This window comes from Carettochelys insculpta, chromosome 9 (assembly GCF_033958435.1).
Source record: "Carettochelys insculpta isolate YL-2023 chromosome 9, ASM3395843v1, whole genome shotgun sequence".
NCBI classification, from domain to species: Eukaryota; Metazoa; Chordata; order Testudines; family Carettochelyidae; genus Carettochelys; species Carettochelys insculpta.
The window spans coordinates 30507207-30530193 of record NC_134145.1 but is presented as its reverse complement, the minus strand read 5'-3'; the positions used below and the strand labels follow the sequence as shown (position 1 = coordinate 30530193).

General features: G+C 44.1%; 1 protein-coding gene across 2 annotated transcripts in view; it reads right to left on the bottom strand.

Moving 5' to 3' along the window:
* HS2ST1 (heparan sulfate 2-O-sulfotransferase 1) overlaps positions 1-22987 on the bottom strand; it is a 162548-nt gene that overhangs the window by 98605 nt on the left and 40956 nt on the right. Inside the window, exon 1 of one of the 2 annotated variants that reach the window (XM_075002880.1) lies at positions 17982-18081. The exons of the other annotated variant lie outside the window; for it this stretch is intronic. Within the exon in view, the coding sequence (XP_074858981.1) occupies positions 17982-18030 (49 nt within the window). The 5' untranslated portion in view covers positions 18031-18081. Of the gene's footprint in view, positions 1-17981; positions 18082-22987 lie in introns of those variants that run through there. 2 annotated transcript variants of the gene reach the window in all.

Genomic DNA, 22987 nt, shown 5'->3' with positions numbered 1-22987 from the left:
TTGCTACATAAGAAAATTATGACACAGTTAAATCAGTGCAATCCCAATGCCTGGATACTTATTTTGGTTAAGAACTTTTTATATCTATCTTAAATTAGATTCTTCAATGATTTAGTTTAAATCAATAAACTTACCGTAACCACGATAAGAGCATCCAAACGTCTAAATTGCACTGATTTCAGTAAGTCAGTTTCTAAATTGTTTTAGCTAAACTAGTACAAGCTGTCTTAAACCTTGATTAAATGGGAAAAAAGTGTATTATTAAAATAAAATCTGACAGGACCTAGTATAAACAGGTTTAAAAAAAACAAAAACATAAAAGCAGGTCATGAGTCACATTAGTGGAGAGATTCAATATGGATTTATACCCAAGTCTGAAAGATTTCAACAAACTACAGATGTTGATTATTTAGAATATTACGAACAGTAATAAATTACTATGTACGTTAGGGCAAAACTCAAAGTAGCAGTAAATTTACGACATGCATTTCCTTTATATTAAAGCCTTCAATGTAATTTTCCATTGTTTGCTAATAATAAAGGCTACTTTCTGAACTGCTTGCATTGTGGAGAAAATACTTTCTTCATGATGCATTTAACAGGGAAATAAGTATTTTTGCAATCACGCAACTTAAGTGGACTGTCAGATCTCACAAATGTCTCTCATTTTACTCATGTATGGCTTCTTGCAAAGAACTGCTACAGTACCAGCTACTACTGTACTATTAAAAATGCTAAACGAAACTGAAGAAATGGAAAAATTCTACACTGAGGAAATTAATCCTACATTATTTCCAGCTGCAAACTGTTGTGTCTGTGTCTGGCAAAATTAAACAAATTGTGAGTTCTCAGAAAGGGGCATTAGATAAATCCATTTTGAACCTTAGTGACAAACATGAACTTAAAAGAAAAATGAGCCTCATTCCCACTTTTACAAAAATATCACTGAAAAGAAACTACATGAATTACATTAAGTGAGGAACATTACTATCCATTTACACAAACTCCAGTTTACTAAATTGCATCAAGAGAGAAAATATAATCATAGTTGACTGATTATACAATTATGATATGATTATGTTGCATTTTCCCTCTTGGCGCAATTTAGTAAACCTGAGTTTATGTAAATGTGAAGTTATGTTCCACCGGTAATGTAATTTATACTTAATTTCTGCGCCTTTAGTAGAAGCATCAGAAAGAAACGGGAAGAGGCACATATTTAAGCACAAGGACAGCATGTTAATAAGCACAAACGTTAGCATGGAAAAGCTCTTCTGAACTGCTTCTATGAGATTTAAATGAAATTATCTTTGTTTTAATTAGGAGTACCTCATACAGTACATATTAAAACCAAGAAGGCTGTTAGTCATTTGCCAAAATGCAGTTTACTAACAGCTCCACAATGAAAGACAGTAACAAAATGTGAGGATGACTGTTCAGTATACATCTTGCAAAATACATTAGATACATCAATGAGAGAAACTGTGCTGGCAGATTCAGAAAGTCTAGTATGGGCTGAACCTTTCTAATTTGCAACTTTCTTGCCCAGTAACGCGTTAAGGCAGCATTATTTTTGTTAGCTGGTTGACCACTTCTCATGGGTGTAGCTAAATTTCCTGTGGTCCTATAAAGTTTGTTTCCACCCATCAGCCCTGGCTCAGTATTCTGCACTGTTATTTAGCTGTAATCTACCTCTGAATGTCTTCTAAGAGCTCAGTAACCAGTAAAAGTGTTGGTAATGCTGTCAGACAACATTGACCTTCAGTGGTTCAGCTAAATTCTTTCTTTTGGCACCAGTCAGCTCCCGAGTGTGTTGTATACAAGCTGCATAATATCTCAGAGTAAACCCATACTTGCAACCAAGAACTTTTATAATTGTTAAAGTCTAAAAGCTCAGATCTTTTCTTGAGAACATACTGAAAGTGAAAACTAGCTATCAACTAACATGAAGAGGTTACATGACAAGATTATTCCCCCTTTTCACAAATCAATACAAATCACAAACTAAGCATCTGAATAACTAGGTAGACGCACAGGACCCTTAAGTGATTACAGAACTGCACCACAGCGATCACAAGGGAAGACTGAAAGCTCATGAAGTACTGGTGAACACACAAGCATGGAGTTTCACGAGACAATGTCCCAACATGGACAGGTAGGGTCACTGATAGCTCGCTCAAACTTGAGAGATGCATTGTACTGAGGAACAGAAAATACAAGAGAGCTCTTATTCCTCTGTGGTGGGTGTTACTGACACTGGATTCACTCTGCACCAAAGAATGTACAGTTGACATTCTGAACCTGACAAAACATCCTGAGTCAAAGAAAATTTTCCCTCCTTAAGCATTTTAATCCCCTTTTTGTTAAGATGGGTAATTTCTTTTTTTTAAAAACGCAGAATTATTCGGGAGCTTCCAATAGCTTTAGCTGCCCTAACTTTTCCAAGCTGAAGTTTTAGGTATTAAGATTTTACTTGAAACTACACTGAGAACTAAAAGAGCAGCGCCTCTGTTACATAGAGTTAAAAATAAGGAAGCATGGTATCTTGCACTTACATAGCCCTTATCTTTTCTTTCAAGCTTACAGTTACAGATGTAACATCAATATTGTCTCTCTCAAAACTGGTCTTTTATCTGAAAATGTAACATTTATAATCATTTTGTGAGCCAGACAGTTTGGCCTAATCTATAGTTGGGGTTCAGTAAACAATGGCTAGCAATTGCTGAAAGCCCCATATATGGAAAAGGAAAAAAACCATTTTTTTCTAGGGGCACTTACCCTAGTTTCAAAAAGAGATGAGCACAACCATTGCAAGTCACAGGTTACTTTCCTATGCCTGGAGATTGCCCCACTATAACCACATGGGATGCTACTTTATCAATCATTCAGTCAAACTGACCTTGAGTATAAATAAGGCCACTATATACCTCCTTCCCCAACAGAAAACGTAAAAATGGTTGAACAGCAGTAAATGAGATTTGATAGGGACAAACAGAAGTTAGACACACATCAGGACACACAGAAGCAACCATCTGCTCTCCTGTCATTTTATTTTATACCACCTTCCTGGCACTACTAGAACTTCTGTGCAGTTTTTTCATCCCTCAGATTTCAATAGGGTTGACCAGAAAACGTGAACTGTGAGCATATTTGACCAGCTCACTTGCTCCTCTTCCTTTTCACTACTTATCCTGAAACAGCAAAGGTTCTTTTGCATTCCAAGTTCTGCTTATCTGCAAACATACCAATGTCCCAGTGACAGAAGCAAAATAAAAAAAAAAAAGGTTTGTTGGGTTTTTGTTTTTTTTTTTGGCAGTGAAGGGGGCAATCTCATATTCACTACTACTAAGTGAATCTATCCAAAATGCGTGTTGGCCTCAAATTTCCACGTCCCCCCACCGCCTCTTTTTTGGAAGAACCAGGCCACTAGCACAGATTAGATCTTACTTTAAAACCCATGCCAGGTCTACGCTGTAAAGTTTTGCTGGCACAGCTATACTGGTTAGGACTGAGGAGAAAAAAAAAAGATTACATTCCTAATTGAAATAGCAATTCCAGCAACAAATGCCCAGTAGACATGGCTTATAACAGCAAAAATGTCCGTTTTGGCAATATAGCTTCTGTCATTTGAGAAAATGGATTAAATATACCATATTCTCCTTAGTCTTGATTTTGGAAATTATTTTTAAATAGCGCCTATGAACCTAACTTATTTTAAAGTGATAAATCACGTTACAATTTTAGTACTGCACAGGAACAAAACCTGACAGACCTTCTTGAAGGAGCTCCTTTCTGGTACATACTATAAAATCCTACACAATGAAACAGAATGTTACAAGCACCTTAATTTGCAACATCCACAGTCTCTCTTTAAAGTGTGATAGTCAACAGGCAATTGATTAACACTGGCCACTTATCACAGCAGTTATCTGTTCCCTATAGGTATTTTAGTCCAAACTACTAAACTGACAAATACAAGTTCATTATATTGCTCACTTTGCTGCACAGCCACTATAACTATGGCAAAGAAAGCTGTATACTACTTTGTCATGTGGATTATAAATTAAAATCCCAACTAAATTTGAATTTAAGACTTTGTATAATTTCTAATTATGAAGAAGCAGAAATATATCTTGTTTTTAGATACTAGGTTCACACTTCAGTGATTCTAAAATGATCAAATGTATACCTAATAATAACTGGCATACAGGAAGCCTAAGTTTCATGCCTTGTCTCATTTTCCCAAGTTGGCAACTACGGGAGTTTCCCAAACTACACAAATTGGACGTAAACTATTTTTAAATAGCGTTGCTGCCAGGATTCAGAAAGAAATATGGAGTGTTGATAAGAGGAGGGAGGTGAAAAGGAGAGCTCTTGAAGTATTTATTTGGGGGGAAGGGCGACTGGATATATTGATGACAGAATGGCAAGCAGTTTAAAGGTAGGACTGGAAAACAAATTTAAGAAAAGCATTTCTCAAGGTAATCTTTCCATTTGTAAATGCAGAAACTTTGCATTTAACAGGACCTTTCAGGGTAGGAAATTTCTCCAAGATCACAATACATGACCACTAAGGATTTAAATCTTCTCTACTCAAACAAGATTGCTAGCTTTGTAATTGTTTCTTCTCACATAAACCATCCTTCTTTTGCAAAGAGAAGTGAATTTTTGCAGTTATACAATACAGTAGCTATTTTAACAAAGATTTTAAAAAAGGAAATTAGCTACATTTCATTACTCACAAATGAGAAGAGCATGTGCTTCTTCGCAGGGAACCTTGGTTTACAATGAGGCATACAGGGAACCAACGATGAAAATTACATCCTGCACTGACAAACTGCAGCATACAGCAGAACCCCGAGATACATGCAACTCAAGTGCACATCTCTCGGGTTAATGCGACTGAGTGGCAGGGAGCTGGCACCTGGCTCTGGGCTGGCCGCCACCCAGGCAATCCAGGAAACTGATGCATGGGGGGCAGCCTAGAGCCAGAGCAGGGAAACTGACTAGTGCTGCTCCTGTTTCCTGGCTGCCCAAGTTATGCAAAATTTGACTTACACAGGGTTGTGCAAAAATGCAACCTTCACCTAAGTCGGGTCTACTGTACACTTTTTTATGTAAGTTTTGTGCCATGGCAGGTGAGGAACAGGAAGAGAGTTCTCTGCCTGCCCCAGACTGCCTACATACTTCTTATCAGCAGAAAATTGTGTCAGGCAGCAAAGTGTGTGTGGACACTCCAGCTCATATTGCACACAAACAGACGATGTTTCTTGCTGTGCTTCCAATTTACTTTGTGGGAAACAATCCATGCCAGCATCACATTGGCACACCTGTGATAGAAAGGATTTGAAGTAGGGGATCAAGTTTTCTGAAGCACCTATGTGCTCTAAATATTTTACTTGAGGTTCTTTCTGCTTCAATCCCATCCACTTCCCCTCAACAGTGTTCCTGAAATGCTTAAGCAGCCATATGCTGCACTTGTGATTTCCATCCATTCACCTATTCAGGCTGGTGAATCTTGCCTAGAGACACTAGGTTATTACTTATGGATTTATCAATGCCTGTCAAAGGACAAGACAAAGCATCAGTACCCCTTGAACAGCTGACTGTTACACCCCGCTTCTTCAAACTACCTCAGTATCTGCTTTTGCTTAATGGAACAATTCAGAAATTTGGGGCAAAGCAATTCTGCAAACAGTATTTTGGGTCTTTATTTTCAGTCTGGATATTCTACGCACACTGATATTTACAGTGGTTAACTATCTCTTATGACAGAGGACAAAGATCACTCACCTAGGCCAATTTAACTTCCTCTGTGTACACATCAGCCCTGGGGACATTCTGTGCAATTTTACTATGGCTCCAAATGCAACAGTTGCACAATTCCCCCAGAATTAAGAGATTGTTTACTCCTGTGGAAATTCTGCATCACTGCACACATGCAGAATTCATGCCAACCCATAGATTTCTTTAGTTCCCCATAGAAAGGTGACCTCTGACAGGGAAGCAAAGAGAAGCCAACAACAGCAGTCACACACCCTTCTCCCCAACAGCTCAGACAGGTTGGTTTGGGTTCCTGGAGCAGCTGGTAGAGACCTAAATCACTACTGAGGGGGCAGGGAGAATGGGCAGTTGTGTGAGTGAGGAAGATGATGCCTGTTGCTTGCTAGTGCAGCATGTTTGGTGTGGAGGGACAGGGCTTCAGGGTATTTCTGAAGACGTAAGTATAGGGCAGGCTCTTTGCCTCAGAATAGGATGTAGCAGCCTGCCCATTTAGGCAACCGTTCCCATTTTCTTTGTGAATATCCCCCAAGTATAAAAAACAGCTATAAAAGTTTTAAGCCTCCTTTACATTGGCAGAATGGTGCAAAGGACAGTATGGGTTTATAAATGTTTATGGTATGTCAGTGATGATTAGAAATGGTCTAAATATTCGGACTGAAAAAAAATTCTACCAAAACGTGCTCCATGAACTGTTGTTTGCAGAAAACCTTTCTGAAGAAGGTAAGTAATCAAAATAAATTGTGAATTTTATTCCCCAGACCTTACTTGCTCTTCAATTGCCTCCGATAAAACACTGAGCATAAGGTTGCATATATTTGTCAACTAACAAAAAGAAACAAATGCTCTAACATAGCTATGTTTCCATTAGGCATGGAGGTTTGGGGATTTCCCCCAATGTTCTCCACTCATTCTCCATTGATTGTAGTGTAGTTTAATTACAGGAAAAAATGAAAACAGAGTGATTATATTTCATTAATTTTGAAACATATACAGAATTTTTAAAAAACTGTACACACTTTTAAATTGCTTGGTGCAGAACTTCCCCAGAAGTAATGTTGTATGCTGCTGCTGGATTGATCACTAAGTGCCATCAACCAGTCTGCAGATCCTGCAGTAACAGGTAAAGCAAAGGCTGATTTGGCTCCCCTTTCTCCCTTTCAGTCAAGAGAAAGAGAATATTATTGAGATTTTGTCTTCTGAGGATCCCTTCTGTCTTGGTGCAATTTTATCACACTTCAGGTTCTGTACACCTGAGTTTACCATGATAATAATAAAATGGTGCACTGCAGCACCAACCATACGCTGAAGAAGTTAGTGTCAATGACTTCCCTCTGAAGCAGAGTATGATCACTAGGCTTTCTCAGGCCAAGTCTTAATAAAAACTTTCACTAACATAGCAATGCCAGAGTATGCTTTTTTAAAAATATTTCTATACGAGCATGAGCTCTAACGTATGCTAGTATAAATGCATCCAGAAGTGTTTGACAGTAAAACTTTGCATATTGAACTGGCATAAGCTGTGTCTACATTAAGAGGGTTGCCCATACAGCCCAACAGCAAATCCTTTCTAGTATAGACTAAGCTTCAGTGTCTGATACTCCTTATATCCCAGACCTTTGTAGTCTCTGACCCGATCTGTCAATGTATCCATGTTAAGCGGGAAGTGACAGAAATCTACCCTTTGATTTAAAGTACCAGATTGCCTCCATTCTTATGTTCTTATGTTCTTATGCTTTACAACTCTCAAATCCTATTAACTCCTAGATTATTTCTGGATGTTCAGCTAATAGTCAGGATAGCTTTTACCCTTACTGATAAGCAAGTATGATAAGATTTTACTTATCTGATGTAGTCTTAGGACAACAAGAAGTCTTGTGGCACCTTATAAACTAACAGATATTTTGGAGCATAAGCTTTCATGGGCAAAGACCCGCTTCATCAGATGCATGAGTGGGGTGGGGGGTGGACTAACACCAACTATATCATCAGGGGCTCCTTTACCCGCACATCTACTAACATCCTATATGCCATCATGTGCCAGCAATGCCCCACTGCAATTTACATTGGCCAGACTGGACAGTCTCTGTGTAAAAGAATAAATGGACATAAATCAGACATCAGGAATGGTAATGTACAGAAGCCTGTGGGGGAACACTTCAATCTCCCTGGACACTCAGTGGCAGATTTAAGGGTGACAGTTCTGAAACAAAAAATTTTAAAAATCAAATGGGGAGAGAAATCTCTGAGCTGCAATTTATGTGCAAATTTGACTCCATTAACCATGGATTAAACAGAGACTGGGAGTGACTCACAATTTACGAAGACAGTTTCTCTGCTTTGGGTGCTAGTAGCTCCCCATTAGACTGACAAAGGTCACATCCCCCGTCTGATCTGACTTGTTTTTTCCACTTTTGATAAGAACTGTTGATACTGGGCCATTTCCACCTTGCTGAATAGACCTTGTCAGCTCTGGCCCTCCCTCTTACCCAGACCCCACTCTTTAAATACCCCTCTGAACCCCCGCACCCACCCACTCATGCATCTGATGAAGTGGGTCTTTGCTCATTTGAAAGCTTATGCTCCAAAATATCTGAGTCAGTCTATCAGGTGCCACAAGACTTGTTGTTGTTCTCAAAGCTACAGACTAACACGGCCACTTCTCTGAGTCCTAGGACAGTTTTTCAGGCTTTTAATCATCATCAGATTAGATTTCTGGTATACCATACATGTGAATACACCTGAAGACCATTCAAATTTAACTCTACATAAAGTAATTAACTTGTCCATCCCTCGGTGCAAGGACGAGATCTGCTAAATGAGTGCATTGCTGGATTTTTAGCTTTCTAAGGAGTCTAATTTATGCCTTGTAGACTTTTTCCGCAGGAGTGATCAGAGTAATCCTGGAGAAGCCAGCTGCTGGCTGAAGCATTGTGCCCTCTCTTTTCTTTTTTGAGGACATCTGTTCTCAAAATATGATGCGCCACCACTCTGTTCTTTTTTATGCCGAGTCCTGCCAGTTGGATTGATGCCTCCCTTTTTAAGGTGTGCTTTCAGTATGTGTTAAAAGTGGTTCCACTATCCTCCGTGAAGCTTTCTGCCCTGATTTTACTGACTAGAATGGGTAAAAACACATCATAATCTAAACAGAGGATAGAATGTAAGGTTCTTATGAGCCTTGTATGATTAGAGTAGAGAACAGTACTTGCTTTAGAAAGCAACTGTAAGGCATATGTACAAAGTGGCCAGCCCAGAGAAGTTGGTGTTTTATGACTTGTGCTTCTATACCATTGACACTGCCCGAAGGGAAAACACTTACATTAGGATATTGGTCATTCCAGATGATCCTGAAAATCCCATCTCAGGCACTCCTGCCACTTGCAATGATATACAAGCTATCCAGACCTCACATGCACAGAGAAGGATGGGGATCACAACTGCCTTGTAAACCAAGATCTTGGTGCCTATCATTGAAGGCTCATTTAAATAATCTTCCAAAAAATAGGATGGCACTATAGTTAGTTCCCCATCCATTTCACAGCCAGGAAAATATGGGTCATAGACAACCAAATAAGCCCTTCTCCAAGAAACCTGACCAATCCCACAAGCACTGATCACAACCTTTTTAAGTTCAAGGCCTGAAGGTCTTCGAGATGGCACAGTGATCCTCCTGATGGCTCTCTCCTGAGAGAGAATAAGAATAAGAAGCATAAAGACTGCTTCTGGGCATACACTTGCCACAGGTTTCACAGGCTTTGAAGCCAAAGACCGGAGACCCACAGATGTCCAGACATCGAGAGTGCATGGGAGAAATTCTCTTTCCCTACCCAAAAAAGGAACGTAATTTCACTCTAATATTACTATCAATTATATTAATTAATTTTAGATTACAAATTAATATTAGAAAACAGAGTAATATTAATTAGTTAGAAAACAAATAAGAACTATGTGAATAGACTGCTGTTGTGCTTGTCCAGACAAGAGTACATGGAAATTGCAGCTAACCATCACTGGCAGTAAGAAGGAACTGAGGGAGTGGCAGGTCAGCATGAAGGTGCAACTCCAGAGGGAGGTGTCCAGGCTGACCCTACAGCTAACTGCTAGAGGAAAATCTTCTGGCCAACATGCACAGCATCTGACTGGAACAGACATGAACAAAAACTCAAAGAGCAATATTTTGAAGAACATGGCGTTCAGTGTCAGATAGCTTTCTTTCGATTTCATTACCTCAAGTCATTTTACAATTGAAGTGTTTATATTTTAAATTTAGTTTCACAGCTATATATTCAAAGAATGTGCTTTACTATTTTAGATTCTCTAATACAGAACTATCTTAATATCCAAGTAAAAATTTATCTGATAGTTTCAATTTAACTGCTCAGACAGCATTTGTTCACACGAGAAGGTTACCACATACTTTGGCCCACTGATACTTTGCTAACCAGCAAGAAGAGAACCCTGGGATGATGAGCACGTGTGGGAGCTGAAACAGAACTGAGGTGATCTGGGAATCTATGTAAACTGCCACAGGTGTCACTATAAAGGAATGGTCTCTAATCTGACATCAAAGGAACGAATGGTGTCAGCTGCCTGTACCTAAGGGTATGTCTACACTACAAGGGGCATTGACCCCACAGGGATCAATCCACCAGGCACTGATTTCATCACATCACTGAAGATGCAATAAATCTATCTCTGAGCTCACTCCTGTTGATGTCAGTACTCCAGCCAAACAAGACAAGTAGTCAAGATCAATGGGAGAGCAGCTCCCCCCCACCCCCATCAACCTTACCACATGGAAGACACTGTGGTTGCTGTGGGCCTCAGCTACACAATTTGCATAGCAGAAGTAGACCAAAGATAAAGGTTGGTTCAAACAAGGCTTACGTCAGCTACTCCCCAATAAGCAGGTGAAGACAACAAGAAGGTTCTGAGCTTCCAGGGCTGCTAACTTTCTCCCTGTCCTCTATGAAATAAAACAAGGTTTGGTAGTTTCAGAGGCCAGCAGAGACTAAAGGTGGGGACTAGGAACTGACACTTTTGTCTCCAGTGCAGCTCTCTGTAGCTGAAGGACTGAAGCCAGGGATTAAGTAATGGCTGGTGGCTCCCTTTAAGTTACTTTGTCTTCTCTTCACGAGCTGCTACCCAGTCAAAGGCTAGGTCTACACTTACCCTAAATATCGACGGCTACTAAGCAATTTAGGTACACCAACTGCACACCAAAAATTGATTTTGCAGCTGTCAATATTAGTGTCTGTCCCCACTGTAGAATGCTGACGGGAACACTCCTCCTGTCAGCATTTCTTAATCCTTGTGGCTCGCAAGGAGTTCCAGGGCTGACATTGACTGTGAAATGGCACCCCGGAACATAGAACCTAAGTATTTGCTCTTCCACAGCGAGCGTGGCTGGGTCGATGTTCCAGGATGCCACTTCACAGTCAATGTCAGCTTTTCATTGCAACCACAAGGTCTAGAAATTTATCTTAAAGTGAGAATTTCAGTTTTGTTTGTTTGTTTTTTAATGACTTGAATCCAAGAGGTAGGATTTTACAAAAAAAAAAAAAAAACACAACATGCAAAATATTGCAAGATTAATGATAAAGTCTCAAGTTTTAGCAACACTGCTTTTATAATAATCAAATTCACAGTTTGCAATAGGGCACTGAGCCTTGACACAGATGCACATATGCCCTTGAGACCTTTAAAGCAAGGATCTATAGCAGGGTAAGCAATCTTTCTGAGGTGGAGTGCTGAAATTTGACCTCCATGTGCAGTCCAAGTGCCAGTGATACTTTTTAAAGTCACTAATAGTCCTACTTACAAACACTCCATTAATAAAGATGCACAGCTTTACCATTTAGTGTAATCCTTGGCCCTTCTCTGCCTTGGTGAGACATCCTCCCTGCCACCCCCACTCCTTGGGAGATAAAGCCCTGAGCTGCCTGCTTCCCACCTCCCAGCCCCACTGCAAAGATAGGTCTGCCCCTCCAGACAGGGTCCCTTCCCTTCCCTCATGGCAGGGCTGGCTGTGACCCCTCACCTGAAGGCAGCAGGCCACAAGGCTGAGACAGCAGGAAGAAGGGGCCCCCCAAGGCCAATAAGCAGTCGTGGACCCTCAACCACCGAGCTGGGCCCCGCATCCCTGCCTGTTGGTGGGAACTCAGCTGGGCCAGCCATGCTTCGAGCTCCCCTTGTCCATAGCAGGGACACATGGTGCTGAATGTCTAGAGGCAGTGACTCCACACTGGGCCCCACACAAGCTACAGCACCCCCCTCCCCCAGCATCATCCCACTTGTGCCAGCAGCACATTCATCCCTGCCTAGTCCAGCTGCTGACACCCAGCTGGGCACTCCTAGACCCTTTTGCCTGCAGGCTGCACATGGGAGGGGGGTGGGGGACGAGCTCCTGCCATGGCCCTAACCCTTCAGGCCCCGCAACCCTGTGCTGTGGTAGGAGCTCTGGTCCCACGCTGGTTGCATAGTGGGAAGAGGGGTTGGGCAGAGCTCCTGCCTCATATGCCAGAGTAAACTGACACACACTCTGGGGGTTGCTGACATGAGACATCAGGCATATGACTAGAGGTACGTATGTGATCTACAAGAAGTCAAATATAGGTTTCGTGCCTTAAAGGCAGCAGCAAGGAAAGACCTAGTGAAGGTACTATCTGCAGTATATGTAGGAAGGGCTGCTTAGGTGAGAAGTATGAGCCCTCCACCTCTTCCAATTTGTAAAAACCAGTTAAGTCTCAAACATTTCTATTACTTTGGGCCCTTCAAATCCCGTTATTTAATAAAACCTGCCTTCAGGAAAACTACATGAATGTTTGAGATATACTGTAGGGTCTCAACATTCGCAAAGCTTCCGTGTTGAAAACCCTCACAAATGTTGAATTTCACAAACACAGCAGCTGCTCAACCTGGAGCCCAGCAGCCGGGGCTCCTACCGGGGCACCAGGGGAAGCGGTGGCTGCTGGGCTCTTGCTCGGGGCCCCAGGAAAGCGACCACTCGCTAAATGAATTCACGAACTGTAAGTTCTCGAATGTTGAGACCCTACTGAATTTGGACTTCTCCAACTTCTCAATCTATACAAGCAGCTTACAAACCTCTTCCCCAATTTATGTCCCCAATGAGAGAACGATTTAAACAATGCAAGGTACTGTACTCTCTTTCTCCATCGTTCAGTCTACCCGAGCCCATGCTGTGAAGACCTGTGCAGCCGAAGAGAACTGCAAGAGATTCTCATCACTCCGTGATTGGCCAAAGAGTTCATTGAGAGAGAAAACGCCCCTTTAAGAGGGACACTCTCCCTTTTGAAAGTGTTTTCAACCATCTTCAGATTAGGGAGAGTGAAATAAGACCTGAGTTCTTCAAAGGGCTGAACAGAACATAAACCACATAACTAAAGTAGAGCCACAGTGTCTAAGAGGCAAAGGACCAATAAGTCTCATCTCTGAGCCTGTATCCACCATGTTGCATTGATTACTCACCAATCACCAGCTTAGTCCTTCAATGCATTTATGAAATTACACGTGGAAAAGTTCAATTTAAATAACTAATTTACCAGTCTTTAAATTAGCATTCTAAAACGTGCTACGCAAGTGTGCGGCAGGTGTAATAGGCCACAGAAGGCACTACCTTTCATGGCACTACTGCTAAACAACTCAATTGCAGTGCCCCTCATCTTCCCGGAGAACACCACTCACTCCCCCACTTCATCTCTCATGTCTGAACGTCCCTGCTGCTCACCAGGTCCTTCCTCCTCGGGATAGGACTGGAGAGAGACATGGAGAACTGATGGACTAAAGAGGCTCTGTCAAATGCTGCTGGGGATAGCAATCCAGCAGAATAGGGTGAGGCCTTCACGGCAGGAGAAGTTGGAGCTCAGAAAGGCTGCTAATTGGGGCTGGCCAAGTTCTGGCAGCACTGCAGCTAGCTCAGCGCTCTAGTGATCCAGTGACTTGGCCTAGCACTGGGGCCAGCCCAGCACTCATGGAGGCTGCCAGCTGAACCAGGTGCTGGGACCTGCTCAGGGGAGCAGAAGGTCAGAGAGGCTACCACCACTAGTTTGGCTCACTCTGGCTAGTGGTCCAAGGCTCCACTAATGTGGGGGGGGTGTCCCTTAGGTCTTTTCTTTTTATGGAGGACCACCTTCGCGGCTTTGGTACGTGGGGCTGGGGCATTGGACAGAAGAGGTGGGACCAGTGGGCTTTCCTCTCTGAAGATGGGGTTCAGCCACTGCCCACGTGTGAGCTCTCCCACCACTACTGTGGCCAGTTTGCATAAGGGAGCCAGAGCAGAACAAAGCAACAAATCCATGATTACACAGGCTGTTTTAGGAGAGAAATTTAACTCTTCCAATCCAAGTAACACCAGCCAGTCACAGCAATGGGGCTACTAAAAGTTCAGCTCCACTTTTAAGGGATTCCTGAGTAATAAGAGTGTTGCTACTTAAATGGGGGGGGGGGAAAAATGAGCGTGGTTTCCTGTTCTCTCCTCTCCTCTCTCAAATAACAGGGCTCTGTTCCTAAAAATTAAAATGTCTACATTACCCAATTTTTATTTTGAACTAAGGATGTCCCGATAGGCTTGGAAAATGTCCAAAAAAGGAACCAGTTGAAATACTTCTTACAGCTGGGTGAAATAAGATTCTCTATTGTGCAGTCTGAATGAAAGAAAATGATTTACAGATGGACACAGTTAATCCCTGATTGTTTTATCTGTATGCCTGGGAATTTAAAATATCTAGGTAGTCACTAATCTTCTAAAATTCATGTTCCAGTATCACTTTAATCTAAAAGCCAAATTTAAATAGAATTAAGTGCAAGAAATACCTTAATGCAACTCTGCGGTTTCAGAGACCTTAGCATACTCAAGACTATTGGTTCATCTCATTTGATGTTTCTACTGACATATGCAACTATACGAAGACACACACACACGTGTGCATGTCACAAGAAGAGGAACCAGTAGCAGTTTGGAGACCAAAGAAACTAAATTCCCTCCTAATATGGATGAAATTTTATAGCACTGACGTCAGGAATTGCAAAGCTCTGGTTCCTGCAGTAATCAAGGCATTGCTCCCTTTATTGCAGGAAAACATTTTTATATTAGTAAGCTTCAGAACTGCAGAGCAAATATGCTGTGGTCCAAGTCCTAAACAAGGGTGGAGGTGAGAGGTGGGCGAAGTGCTGAACTGGGGAAAAGGGAGAGCTGCTTCTCAGTGATGGCCCACTCCACTAAGGGTGATTGTGCTATTTATTACAAAACTGACATACTTATAGCTGTGGCTTATACCACACTACTAATAGGACGAATAGGATTACACCCAAAAGGAAAAGAAACACCCCCTGGGGTTTTTCTAACTTCCAGTAGTTCTCTAAAATAGCCTACGGATTGGTGGAATTCATTGGCTGTTATTTATCGTGATTTCTAAGAGCTGTTATCGATCCCCAAGAAGTGTGAGTTTTGAGTTTCAGGGGACAGGACTTAAGGATTAATAGGAGAAAGTGACGTACAGACATGAACACCACTCTGTTCTGTAGAGCACGAAGGTTCAGCGGACCATGCTTCCCAGCTGAGGCAGCTTGTTTTCAGAACTTCCCGGTCATTGGGTCAAAGCCCTCTCAAGAATCCTGGGGCGTCTTTCCCTCAGCCTTACATGTGACCCTTACAGACTCATAAAACTAACGACATACACACAACAATACACATAGCTATGGCAGGGTATCAAAGGAAAAGCCAGAGAGAAAATGCAACTGCTAACTTTTACTTACGTAGCTGAGCAGGTACAGGAACAAAACAATAAAACACTGCATCTGGCTATCTAAGCTATACTGTTACAAATTTCTTCGTGGTACCAATAGTTTTTCACACACTACTCTATTTAACTCGTAAGCAGGTGGGAGAAGCGGCAAAGGGTGATCAGTCCTTGTCACAGACAGCATCCAGTCTCTCCAGGATTCAGGAGTTCCCCCTCTTCCTTACTTTGTTGCCCCCTTTTATGATCTGCCATTTGCTGGCTCCACCAGAGGCCTGACAACACACCCTGGTTGCTTCTGCTTCTCTTCGCCTGCAGCCCCATCCCCTTTTTACACAACCATACATCCCATACTTTTTTCCCTTTTAAGGTATGCAGTTGGCGCCTCTGGGCTGCTAGGTCAGAGGCCATGGCTCTTTTCTGTATAGGGTTTTCCTGTCTGTCAATTTTAGACCCAGGGGGGTGGGGGGGTGGCTGCAGACAGTGCCGTCTGCAAGCAATTCAGTAAATTCCATTGCTAACTGGGTTAGACTTCCCCAATTCACTTGGTTCCTTGGTTCTTGGTCTGGAGTTTGTGGTTTAGCTTTTTGTGATAAGGCATATTTCCCTATCACAATTTAAAAGGGCCTCTGGACCCTGCCTCCATCCCACGTACCTAACTGTGTTGTTCAAGTGCCCATGCAATTCACCTTAACATGTCCGAACGCGGCTGTTCACTTCAGGGTCACCAGGTAATTTTGCACAAGAACCACACAAACAGCACATAAAGCATATCTGCTTTCCCTTCCAACTCTCAGAATAAACATTCAAGAATTCTCTCAATTGCTTACGATTGAAAATTCTATTTTATGATTGTAACTGTATCCCTCTTATGATACACCACTCCGGATACCACAATTCCACTCCTAAGCAATCGACAACTTGCAAGTAGAGATCACAGAATGACACTCCTTCCTCCCACCAGTTAGTATACAAAAGACAATATATAGGACACTTCCATGGACACCTATGTATAGGCCCCAAAGGATCCTAGGAATCATGACAACAGACTCTGGATTTATGTATGGATATGGTCTTAGGACTTTCAACATAGTGCTTTAGTCCACATAAGAGTAACTAACGAGCAAGAGAAGTGTATGGATCTTGCTGGCTATACTAAAAAGTTCTCTGTTGTCCATTAATGCATTCCTGTTTCAAAACACACACACTGCAACACACTAGAACTCTTTTAGTGCATGCCAGCTGGGTCCAGATAGGTCAGTTAGCAGATAACACTCTAGCAGGCACTGAAGTTTACATCTCTCTGGTGCACACAAGCCTTCTGTGAATCACCACTGTTTGGTTCAATTGCAGTTGTTGTGAAAATGGTAACTGCATTTTGGGTTTAATATATGATATTTCAGCCATAGGTTGCATTAATGTAGGTTTTCAACCTTAGCTTCCTTAGAAAAAGGGGAGGGAAGGGAATAGAAAAGCTAAATTATGCCAATATCCAAATACACCCACCAACCACATTTCAGTGCACAGATAGACTGGCAAATAACTACTTAAGGATAGTCACATTTTTTGACTCATATCTCTGAAGGAAATCACTGGCCCCTTCCTAGGAGTAGCAGTTGACATGTCAGAGGATGCCATACATTATTATTATCAACCATGTAAACAAGAGGCCAGACTTATGATGGGCCTCACTCCCAAACAGGCCCATTGTTATTTCAGAGCCCAAAAGGTGGCACCAGGATGTGGTATTTCTTTAATACTCCTAATGTGTAGCTAAAAGCTGGAAAACCTGGATCTCAGGGGAGAAGGATGACACCTGGAAAAGTTCTCCCTCCTGATGCAGTTCCTAGATGGTGCCCCTGGAGAACTTAGATGGTACATCCTAGGTGGAAAACCCCAAACCTGAGGGCAGGTTTACATGAGGCAAGTAAGTCAATTGTAGATATGCAATTCTAGCTACGACAATTGCTTAGCTAGAATCAACCTATCTACAATTGACTTACCTGGCCATCTTCACAGAGGGAGGTCGTGAAGAGAAACTCTCTCCCGAACCTCCCTTATTCTTCACAATATCAAGGAGTACAGGGGTTGACCGCCAATCCAAGATAGTTCAAATTCGTGTTTGACTACCAGGCACACAAATCAAACCCCGGAAGATCACCCCTGGCTGGATTGATCTTCTGGGTAGTAAAGATATATCCTAACAAAAGCAGGAGTACTCGGGGTCAGATCTGTCATCTGCCCCGCACCCTGGGGGAACCAGAAGGGATGCCCAGAGGGAACATCCCATAATAGGGGGCAATCCAAGAACCCACCACAAAGGAAAGGGCCCTATTCACCTCAAGGAAGGACACAGACACTATCATCCAACCACACCATTTTCCAGCAACCCAATTCACTCCAATGATGCGCCAGTTGGGAGACATTTTAAATGCAACAAACCAGGGCGTGTAAAGGCCAACTGTCCCAAGAGCACCAGAGTGCAGTTCATGGCAATGGGATCACACCAAGCATCCTCAGGCCCAGGTGCCTCTCAGATACCTGCAAGGAGAAGAGAAACTGAGACTGTGAGCAGGAAGGAGGTTACTAGACACAGAAATACTGTCTAGTATCCACCAGTCCTTAGTGGACAAACTCACCAACCCAGATCCTCAACTAACTGTTCATCCCTTCAAGGTGGACTCTTTTGACCTGCCTAGAGCCAAGCTGACTGTTACATACAAGAGCTGAACAGGAATTTGGACTTTTGCAGTCTGCGATGGTTATCCCATTCCTATGCTGGTAGAAGAGCACTTTGCCAACCATATGGGACAAGCTAAAGAGGTGGGAATGGCCACCCATAGCAAAGCCAAGCAGATTCCACACCTAACCCCATTATGTAACCTTCGACAGAGGCCTCATCTCTACCCTCAAACACACCAGACCCAGACACCAGGCCAAGATGGCAGAACCACACCCCAAACCAGCATCTTGAACAGTGGCAATGGATCCAGCTCCTGGAACCCAGATGGGAGCAGCTCAAGAGCTGGAACTACTAGAGCAATGAGTACCCGAATTGTAGCCAGCAGCAGAGAATACCATAAAGCCTGCAACAGCAACTGAATCTACACAAAAGATATCACCGGAACCTAAAATGTAGCCCTGTGCACCAGCAGAAAGTGTCCCAGTGATATCTTCTGGTACATTTGGTGGGTTAATAATTAGATATTACACTGAGTTGTCTCACACACACACACACACACACACACACACACACCAGGGGTCACTGCAGGAATTGGAACCCTGTCAATGATGACCTGCAAACCAATGGCTTTCTGAAGTCCAGAGTGGAAAAACCTCAAAGACGGCACATACAAAGATATTAGCAGACATAAGACAATGAGGGTAGTAATGAAGTAGCTCTACACATGTCCATCTAAGCCAGGGTGGCCTATTTTTTTTTTTTTTTTTTTTTTTTTTGTCAAGGCTCAAATTTTTTGGTCAAGGTACAGGTAAGGTCTAGAATCCACAGAAAACGAAAAAAGATGAGGCTGATAAGACAGTTACCTGTTCTGTAACTGGTGTACTTTGAGATGTGTTGCTCATGTCCATTCTAATTTGGCTATGCACCAAGAGCATGCCCAGTTGCTGGAAGCTTTTTGCCCTAGCCGGTAGCCCTAAGCGTGGTGCGGCACCCCCTGGAGTGGCGCCCATATGGCTGCCCATACATGCACTGCACACCCTGCCCCGCCCCCGGCTCAGCTCCTTCTTGCCGGCTACTCCGACAGAGGGGAAGGTGGGAGGGTTTTGGAACAGACATGAGCAACACATCTCGAAGAGCACCAGTTACGGAACAGGTAACTGTCTTTTCTTCGAGTGATTGCTCATGTGCATTCGAGTTTGGGTCAATGCAAGCCAACGTCTAGGAGGCAGGTTCGGAGCCCCAAAAGGAGTGCAGGACAGCCCTGCCCACTGCAGCATATTCCGGTGCATGCTGCGTAACTGCGTAATGCTCTGTGAACGTGTGAATAGAAGACCAAATGGCCACTCTGCAGTTGTCCTGGACAGGGACCTCGGCCAAGAATGCCGCAGAGGACGCCTGTGCCCTAGAGGAGTGAGCCCTGATCAGGGGAGGAGGAACCCCTGCCAGCTTGTAGCACTCTCTGATACAGGCCACTATCCAGGAGGAGATCCACAGAGGAGACTGGGTGCCCCTTCATCCTGTCTGCCACAGCAACAAACAACTGCTGCGACTTCCGGAAGGGTTTGGTCCTGTCCATATAGAAGGCCAGTGCCCTCTGGACATCCAAGGTGTGCAGACTCTGCTCCCCTTGGGCGGCATGGGGCTTTGGATAGAACACCGATAAGGTAATGTCTTGGTTAATGTAGAAAGGGGAGATCACCTTAGGCAGAAACACTGGGTGGGGTCTCAGCGTGACTTTATCTTTGTTGAACACCATATCAAGTGGGTCCACCATCAAGGCCCTGAGCTCCAACACCCTTCTGGCTGAGGTAATGGCCACCAGAAATGCCATCTTGTAGGTAAGCAACAATACAGCAACAGGTGAGAGGCTCAAATGGGGGAGCCATAAACTGAGACAAAACCAAATTAAGTTCCCATGTTGGCAGGGGGCCCAAACCCACGGTTTGACTCTTTCCATTCCCTTCACGAACCTTTTCACCACTGGGTCTGAGAAGACCAATGACCTCCCAGCCCCTGGGTGAAATGCCGAAATGGCTGCCAAGTGCACTGTCAGAGAGGATAGTGACAGCCCTGTCTGGCTTAGGGCCAGCACGTAGTCTAGGATACATGACACTGGGGCCTCTCCCGGGGACGACCCCTTTTCAGTGGCCCATATGGTAAACCTCTTCCATTTGGCTATATACGTTACCCTTGTAGAGGGTTTCCTGCTGTTCAGCAATACTTCCCTGACTGGTTTGGCGCAGGCCAGCTTGACCGGTCTCAGCCATGGAGCCTCCATGCCGTAAGACGCCGCACCTGGAGATCGGGGTGCTGCAGTCTCCCCTCCTCCTGTGTCAGCAGGTCCAGGTGCAGCGGAAGCACCTCTGGGTCATGAGTGGACATCTCCGAGAGGGTCGAGTACCAGTACTGTTGAGTCCAGGCTGGGGCCACCAGGATAACTGATGCATGGTCCGACCGAATTTTCAACAGTGTTCGGTGGATGAGCAGTATCGGTGGAAAGGCGTACAGCAATGGCCCTGACCAACGAATGCTGAAGGCATCTGCCCAAGGGCCCAGACTTCAGTTCTGGTAAGAGCAGAACGTCCCGCACTTCGCATTCAGATGCGTGGCAAAGAGGTCTACCTGGGGACGTCCACACCTCTGGAAAATTGAACTAGTACTTCAGTATGCAGTGACCACTTGTGGTCCATGAAGGACCTGCCAAGGCAGTCCACTAGGAAGTTGTGAGCCCCAGACAGGTAGAACGCCCTCAGGAGAATCTGGTGCTGGATGCAGAAGTCCCAGAGCATGAGGGCCTCAAGATACGGGCAACAAGTGTGCACCCCCTTGTTTGTTTATATAGTACCTTGCCATAGTATTGTCTGTGCTGACTGTGACACACTGCCCCCTCAGTTTATTCTGAAACATTTTGCATGCCAGCCAAACAGCTCTGAGCTCCCGCACATTTATGTGGAGCTGAGCATCGGTCTTGCTCCACAGAGCCTGAGTCTGGCAGTCCCCCAAGTGTGCACCCCAGACCAGGTCCAAGGTATCTGTGACCAGGGAGAGGGAGGGTTGCAGGGGATTGAAGGGCACTCCCATGCAGACAAACGTGGCTTCTAGCCACCAGCGTAATGTTGTTAACACTCTTGGGGGGACTGTAACTAACTCGTCTATGTTGTCCCTGACAGGTCTGTATACTTAGGCGAGCCACAGCTGGAAGGGGCGCATTCGTAACCTGGCATGCTGGACTACAAACATGTATGCTGCCATGTGTCCCAACAGTCTGAGGCATCCCCTGGCCATTATGGTTGGGAACCTGATCAGGCCTTGGATGCAAGACGCCATGGCTTGGTCTGCATCTAGTCGAGCACCTACAAACTCCATGACCCGAGTTGGAACTAGCACAGACTTTGCCTCGTTCGCTAGCAGGCCTAACATGTGGAATGTTTCTCCTATCAGCTGTACATGTCTCATCACCTGTCTCTGTGACAGACCTCAAATCAGCCAGCTGTCTAGGTAGGGAACGCAGGGTACACTCCCTGCCTGCCTAAGGAAGCTGCCACTACTGACATACATTTGGTAAAGACTCTCGGGGCTGAGGAGAGGCCGAATGGAAGGACTGAACTGGTAATGGTCCCTCCCAAGTACAAATCGAAGGAACCTCCTGTGAGATGAATAAATTGCTACATGGAAATACGCGTCTTTTAAGTCAAGAGCAGCAAACCAGTCCCCTCGTGCCAGCATTGGGATAATTATGCCCAGAGATGTCATATGAAACTATCTTTTTCACAAATTTGTTCAGATTTCGCAGGTCCAAGATTGGCCATAGCCCCCCTTTCACTTTTGGGATTAGGAAATGACAGGAATAAAATCACTGCCCCCAGAATTCCTGGGGAACTTCCTCTATAGCCCCCTTTTGTAGGAGGGCCCCTACCTCCTGCCTGAGAACCGTCTTGTGAGAGGCATCCCTGAAGAGGGAGAGGGAAGTGCGGTGTGAAGGGAGGTGGGAAGAAGACTGGATGGCATCTCCCGTTTCTACCGTGTGGAGGACCCACTGGTCCGACATTATGCTGCACCATGCATGGTAGAATGGGGATAGGTGGGATGAAAATAAATACTGAGCTGGAACTGTGGGGGTGGCCGGTGTGTTGCTACCAACCACCCCACCATAACTAGTGTTTAGACCCCAATGGGCGTGTTTTGGTGGCTCTGGTCCCATGTCTGGTGACCCTGATGTTTCCTATTACGGCAGCCCCTTCTCCTGTTCCCATCTTGTTGTTGTTGTGGGAACTGTCTGAATTGGGACCTCGGGGTAAAATGTCTTCTCTACGTCGCCAGTGTATACAGACCCAGTGAGCGCAGGGTGGTATGTGAGTCCTTCATACTATGAAGCTTCTTGTCAGTTTTTTCTGAAAATAGGGAAGGGTCCTCAATAAGGAGGTCCTGAATGGACTGCTGTACCTCCTGTGAGAGTCCTGAGACCTGAAGCCATGCTCCCCTTCTCATGGCTATACCCAAGGCCATGACCCTGGTGGCCGCATTGGCTGCATTTAAGGCAGCCTGTAGTGCTGCTCTAGATATGAGTCTCTTCTCTTCCACCAGGGCCATAAATTCTGACTCGGTCTCTGGCGGGAGGAGCTCAGCGAAACAGTTCATGGAGCTGGCCGTATTGTATGCATACCTGCTAACCAGGTTGCTGGTTAGCAATTCTCAACTGGAGGCCACCTACTTTCCTACCATAAAGGTCTAATCATTTGGCCTCTTTGTTTTTAGGGGAGAGCCC